The 6,759-nt window shown below is 67.6% G+C and overlaps 1 protein-coding gene across 1 annotated transcript; it reads right to left on the bottom strand.

The window, feature by feature from the left end:
- Nucleotides 1-72: 72 nt before the first annotated feature.
- PLEKHG3 (pleckstrin homology and RhoGEF domain containing G3) lies at nt 73-5,485 on the bottom strand (the record flags this gene model as incomplete). Its single annotated transcript, XM_084263152.1, is given in 16 exon segments — nt 73-1,881; nt 2,317-2,421; nt 2,635-2,641; nt 2,643-2,673; nt 2,814-2,888; nt 3,016-3,117; nt 3,203-3,236; nt 3,370-3,456; nt 3,542-3,634; nt 3,723-3,905; nt 3,990-4,124; nt 4,495-4,645; nt 4,720-4,766; nt 4,844-4,913; nt 5,020-5,120; nt 5,210-5,485. Coding segments are annotated over 16 exon segments (2,976 nt in total). The 3' UTR covers nt 73-402.
- Nucleotides 5,486-6,759: the final 1,274 nt, after the last annotated feature.

The following is a 6,759-nucleotide window of genomic DNA, read 5'->3' as shown; positions in this document are numbered from 1 at the left end:
TCTCCACATGCCTCTTCTCCGCGGTGAGATGGAAGGGAGATGTCTACAGGGTCCTGCTTCTTCCAGAAACATTGGACAGCCATAGGGTGCTCCTTCTTCGGAGTAGCAGGGTGGTCTGTGGGGTGTTCATTCTCCTGGGAGGGTTGGGGGTCCATGGAGGGCCCCTCCTGGGAGTGCTCGTTCTCCCAAGAAAACTGGGGTTCTATGGGGTGCCCCCTTCTACGCAAGTTGGGGGACTCCAGGATGCTCCTTTTCCCAAGCAAACCAAGGGTCTATGGGGTGCCCCTTCTCCTGGGCAGGTTGGGGATCCATGGGGTGCTCCTTTTCCCAGTCAGGTAAGGTGTCAGAGGGTGCTCCTTCCCCGCGAAGGCCCGTGGGACCCCCCTTCTTTCAATTGCCCACCTAGCTAGCGGCATCGAGGGTCTGAAACTTCTGCCGCAGGTCCCTGACAAGGCCATGGCGAGGGGGCTCGGCGGTGTCAGGGGGCTCGTGGCAGCGCCGCCGGTACTCCTCGGAGGCCTGGTAGGCCTTGCAGCGCTCCACCACTGCCTTCAAGCAGATCTTCTCCCGGGTTGTGGGGGAGCGGATCTGCACGTAGGTGGGGGGCTCGGCAGGGGCCGGCAGTCGCTCCAGCACCAGCACCCGCTGCCCGGGACCCAGGGAGGCCTCTGCCGTCACCCACAATGCCCCTTCGCTGCCATGCCGCGCTGGTGCCGTCCCGGTGCCGCCAGACCCCCCGCCTGCTTCAGCGCTCCGGCTCCGGCCACTGCCCCGCTCCTTCTCGGCTGGCCGGCCACCCCGGCACGGCCCTTCGGGCGCAGAGCGGCTGCGGCTCACTGGCGGGGGCCGCGGGGCGCCGAAACGGGCGCGAAGCTCCTGCACATCGGGCCAGGTGAAGGATTCGGCACCGCCAGGACTTGGGGGGCTGCGGGGGGCACCTGGAGAGGGCAGCACTGCTGGAGCCCTGCCCGGCGGCGTGACCGCTGACCGGGGGCCGAGACACCGGTCCCCCTCCTCTGGCTGTGTCAGGGCACGTCGGGCACCAGCGCGGTGGCTCTTGATGCGGAGGCTGTACTGCCGCGCCAACTGGTACACCTTGGTGCCAGGGTGCGGGGGGGTCAGCAGCTGTGGTGGTGGTGGTGGTGGTGGTCCGGCTGGCGCCCCTTCGCCCGCGGTGCACAGGTCATCCTCCTCCAGGATGAGCAGTGGCTCGGGGGGCTGCAGGCCGTTCTCCTGGCATGGCTCTTCCAGTGATACCTCGGGCTCTGCTGGCGTGGGTTGGGTGGGGGGCTCGGGGCTGGCCGGGGGCCGGGGGAGGCCATTGAGGCGGGAGACGGAGCTTCGCACCAGCCCCTTGGGGATGAAGGAGAGGCTCTCCCGGCGGCGGACGCTGAAGCCGGCGTCCCGGTTCTCAGCATGGCCATAGTAGCTCTTGATCTTGTCGAGGAGCAGACGGTCCCGGCTGGAGAGCAGCGACTCCCGCCGGCCTCCAGCGAGGGGCTCAGGTGAGGGGATGGCACTGCGAGACCCCCCAGGTTCCCCAGCATCAAATGGGGGGCCGCTGTCCAGGCTGAGCGCGCTGCCGCTGCAGCTGGCCGGCCGCCCCTCCAGTGCCAGGCTGCTGCGGCGGGAGAGGCTGCCACCGCCGCCGAAGCGCTCAGCGATGACGCTGGCCTGGTCCAGCACTGAGGGCGGCAGGATGCTGCTGGCAGCTCCTTCTTCCTCTTCCTCCTCCTCCTCCTCACTGCTCAGCCCCTGCACATCCTCTGCAGCGTGCTCCTGCTCCCCCTCCCCGCCAGGCAGCACCGGCACCGGGGTCCCTGCTGAGGAGGGGGCTTCGGGTGCCCCCAGCCCCTCGAGGCGCTCCCCGACACCGCCAGCCTGCGGAGGGGTGGGCGGGTGGGTCCCGGGTCCCTCAGGACCCCCAGGCAGGGGCTGCGGGGCCACACTGACCTTCTCGTAACTCCCTGGTCCCCAGCTGCCTGGACGCCTGGGTCCCTCTGGTGTCGGCGGGTGCCCCCCAGCCTGAGCAAGAGCAAGTGCAGGGTGCTGTGGACTGGTGGGGGCACTCAGCTGCTCCGAGCGGGACTGTGAGTCCCAGACAGGACCCGGCAGCAGCCACCAGAACAACATGGGGTGCACAGGGATTGATACGGGGTGCCCTGGGAGCAATGTGGGCATCCTCCCTGGAGTTTGGGGGACAGGGTAAGGTACCTGTTCCTCCTGGGGCTCCACCAGCAGGTCCCCAGCCCCCGACAGCTGCTCCTGGCAGTCCTTGCCTAAAGCCTCCTCCTCCTCTTCCTCCTCTTCCTCCTCCTCCTCCTCTTCTTCCTCCTCCACCACCCCCTCAGCCACTGCCCAGGCTCTGGGATGCTGGAGAGGCTGCCCTGCCTCCAGGAGAGCCCCATCGCTGCCAGCATGCTACTCGGGAGGGGAACGCTGGGCTCAGCGCCTCATGCCCATCCCCACCAGCAAGCAGCGTGCTGTGGGGTACTGGACACCCGCCCCACCCCGTGCTCCCACCTTACCTTCAGTCCTGCAATATGGGAAAGACAAATGAGAAGGTTAGAGGGGGGCAGCCCCCAAAATGCCACCCCCAGCCCCCAGCCCCTCCCTCTGCCTGCGCTGGCTCACCTTGCTCTCCCAGCTGCCGCAGGATCTGCTTGGCCGGCTCTGCAGGGAGAAAAGCCAGGCGTCCAAATCTGGTGACGGCGGCATCGTCCCCACAACCCCCCAGCCTGTCCCCAACCCCATCATCAGCCCCAGCCCACCGCCCCAGCTGGGGTCGCCTGGCCCCCCACCAGCATCCGCACCCGACTGCCTGCGCCCTGTGTGCCCGTGCAGCCGGTCCGGCAGCGGCTCTGTGTAGTCCCGGCCCTGGAAGGGTTCTGTGGGGACAGGGAGGCCTATCAGCACCAGCACCCGGCATCCCTGCAGGCAGCAGTGCCACCCAGCCACGGCTTTGACCCAGGGAAGGGGTTGGTGACAGCGATGCCCGGCACACGTGGCTCTCACCAGACTGCCGGCGGCCCTGGCGCAGCTCGGTGTCACCCAGGGGCTGGCAGGTCCAGCTCTTCTTCAGGCGCTCGGGGCTGTAGCGGGGCAGGCGTGGAGGGTCTGCGGGCACAGGAGTGATGCTGGGGGATGGGGGGGGAGACAGCCAAGGGCAGAGAGGGGATGCCGGGGCACCAGTGGCACTCACAGAACAAATCCATCTCCAGGATGGCTTCCTTAGCCTGGGACATAGGGAGGATGGAGAGAGATTGGGGGTTGAAGCCGGCGTGCAGCTTCACCCCACCTCGCTGTGCAGGGGTGGTGTGGGGGTGTGACCCCAGCACCAGCATGGTGCCTGTCCCTCCCCGCCCCTACCTTCTGGGGCACGATGGCATGGTGGTTCTCCAGGATGAGCCGCTTGATGTGGTGGGTCCACACGCGCTTCTCCTCCACGCTCTTGGCCTGGTGGGGGGACCAGGAGAGCGGTGGGGTCGGGCAGGGGAATCCCTAGGGTGCATCCCATGCCCTGCACGCCCTGTGCCCCTACCTGCAGGTTGTGCTGCTGCTTCCCGTGCTTGTAATGAGCCAGGCTGAAGCAAAGCGAGTCCCGTGTGCTTTCAATCAGCATCAGCGAGGAGCACTGCGGGGAGACACCGTCAACCCCACCCCCAGCCCCAACTCGCCCCCCTTGGCCAACCCTGCCCCAAGCCCCAATCTCCAGCACCCACCGGGATGTGGCTCTTGTAGACGTAGTGGTCGCCGCGGCGCTTGGTGATAAGGAGGGTCTTGTCGAAGAGGAAGACGGCGCGCTCATGGCGTACCCGCTGCACCCGAAAGGTGCCCTCTAGCACCAGCTCCCCGTAGCTGGTCAGGTCCGGCCCCTTCCAGCCCAGCAGCAGCGACTGGATCTCCTGTGTGGGTCCCCGGGGACATCAGGTCACCGGCCGGCACCGCCGCTCCCAGCCGGCACCACCCGCTGTGTCACCGGCACCCACCTGCTGCCGGATGGCGTGCTCGTGCTTGCGCTTCATGTCGTTGATGTACCAGGCGACGCAGGTCATGGTGTCGATGGCCTCCAGCACCACCTCGTAGTCATCCCCAGACTTGTGCTCAAAGTGCTTGGCGATCTCCTGCCGGCAACAGATCGCGGTGTCAGGGCTGCACCGACAGAGCCACGGTGCCCGATACTGGGGCTGTACTGGGTGCCTGTGCCGTGACGGGTGTGTGGATGGGTGCTGTGCCGGCTGCCTGTGCCAGGCCAGGGGACCAGGCTGTGCCACAGAAATGCACTGTGCCAGGCGCCCAGGCTGGTGCCTGGACCGTGCCCAGAGATGCCCTGTGCCGTGTGCCCAGGCTGTGCCAGGTGCTGGTGCCGTACCAGTCGCCCGCGCTGTGCCAGGAACTCTCCCCTGCCACATCCCCATGCCATACCAGGTCCCCGGGCTGTGCTGGGTGCAGGAACCCTGCCAGCTGCTCACACCACCGCGGGCGCTGCCTCACCTGGAGCAGCAGGTGGTACTTGAGGATCCTCTGGACGGGTTTGAGCAGGTAGGCACCGAGGGGCAGTGAGTGCCGCAGCCTCTCCTGGCACTCGCGGAGGAACCGGGCCTGGGGTTTGCTCCTCATGCACTCGGCCAGCGCCGCAACCGAGCTGCAGGCAGGGAGTGGGCTCAGCCCCCTGTCCGGAGCCCTGCCCAGAGCCCTGCCCGCGTCCCCGCCGCTCACCTGGGGTAGTTGTTGCAGTATTGGGTGTAGATGGCAAACTCCTGGCTCTGCGGGCAGGGGGAGCACAGTGAGAGCATGGCACTGCCCCCAGCCACGCGCCCCCCGCCATGCCCACTGCCCTTACCCGGGTGACAAAGCAGACGGCCACGGCCACGGGGTCACTGGCACAGCTCTCCAGGTTTTGCAGCAGGGTGCTAGGGCAAGACAGAGGGGATGGGGTGACGGCAGCCCCCACCAGCCGCGGGATGCTGTGGTGTTGGCTGTGCCCCACACACACCCCCTGGCACGGGGAGCACCCACCTGCTGAGCTCATAGATATCCTCAATGTTGCCGAAGAGCACGCTGACCTGCTCTGGCCGCAGCACCGGCTCCTCCGCATCGATGATCTTGCCGAGGTAACCCTGCCCAGCACCCACCGTTGCATCAGTGCGACCAGCCAAGCCCCCAAGCCCCAAGCCGTACGTGTCCCCCCCTGTTCCCCAGCACTCACCTCCACGATGCTGCGCAGGTCCCGGGCGTAGGTGCGCTCCGACTCCACAATCTCCAGCACCACCCGCCCCAGGTAGCTGGGCTCGGTCCCGGCGCTGCCGAAAGCTGCCAGAGGGTGCCCACCGCGGGCCCACTGCCCCGGGGAAGCGTTGTTGTTGCTGTTCCGTAGCCCCTCAGACCACGGCTCGGCCCCGCCACCAGCTGGCTCCTCCATGGCACGGCCGGGCTCCAACACCGGGCTCAGGGCAGGGTGCTGCAGGCAGGCGGGCACCGGCATGCCGGCATCGCCTGGCGCCGGCAGGGCACAGGGCAAGTCTGGGTTGGGGGGAGGACGGCATGATTAAGGGGGTGCGGAGACGCCCTGAGGTCTGAGGCTGAGGGGGCCTCACCCCCTGCCCCACGGTGAAGAGCTCCTGGAGTTGATCTGATAGCCAAACCCTCCGGGCAGCGAGGTGCTGGAGTCCCCCTACCCCCTAAAGTCCCCAGCGACGGATCAGCTGAGGCCAGATACAGCCGGCTGGATCCCGGCATGGCCCACTGAGGCCTCCCGCCCACAGACGTCCTCAAATATGGGGGTGCCGTGTCCCATCCCACCCCCTTACCTCAGAGCTGGGTGCCGTGGACCTGCGCCATGGCCCCACTGAACCCCCACCCGCTGGGGCCGTGCGTCACCGCCGCGCCCGCGGGACACCTTCCCGGTGAGCTCAGCGCCGGCTCACCCTTCCGGATTACCGGTGCTATGGACCGCTCCCCAGAAGCACCAGGATCCTCCCCTGCCACCAAAACCGCTTGGTGCCACTGGCCCAGTTCGGGAAGCTGAAAACCAGTCGCCGGCGGCGAAGTGTGCCGGAGCAGCCAGGGCTCGCCACCATGCTTTTTGGCAGAGGGACGGTTTGTGGCAGGGCCCCGAGCCCACTCACCCCAGGCAGGCCAGTGGCCCTGGGGACGGTGACCTTCAGCCCAGCCACGTGCTGGTGGGGGGGGGGGCCACCAGGACCCCCATCACGGAGGGTGTCAGCACCGAACCGGTCAGGCCGGTTGCCACTGGCTCCTCCCCATACCCGCTGTACCGCATGGCTGCCTTCCTGCCGCCGCCCTCCACATGGCTTTCCCATGCATGCCCAGAGACCCCAAAACCCCACCCGGGTTCCCCTCCCAAAGCAGGGCCCAGCCCCATGTCCCCTGACTGTGTCCAGGTCCCCAGGCACCAGCACAGGCGGCGGCTCTGCCATGGACCATCCCCTCAGCGCTGCAGCTCTAGGGGATTTGGGGAGCAACACCCCACCCCCAAACCCCAAACTGTTCAGTCTCACCTTGGCTAGCGGGGACCCACCCTGGCATCAGAGGGGCACCCTGTGCTGCTGGGAACCCCACAGCCAGGAGACCCCAAGGGTCTGACCTCCATCCCACCCATGACCAGAGGACAAGAAGGCACACCCAGGTGGCATTTTGGGGGGGCAGGGATGGGCACAGCTCACCCCCTGCCCAGCACTGAGCGGGGGTGGGTATGGCACCCCATGTGATGCCCAGGCGGAGATTTGCAGCCCCCGC

This window comes from Gallinula chloropus, assembly GCF_964237585.1.
Source record: "Gallinula chloropus genome assembly, chromosome: 4".
NCBI lineage: Eukaryota > Metazoa > Chordata > Aves > Gruiformes > Rallidae > Gallinula > Gallinula chloropus.
The sequence above is the reverse complement of the archived record's forward strand: the minus strand, read 5'-3'. Positions and strand labels throughout refer to the sequence as shown.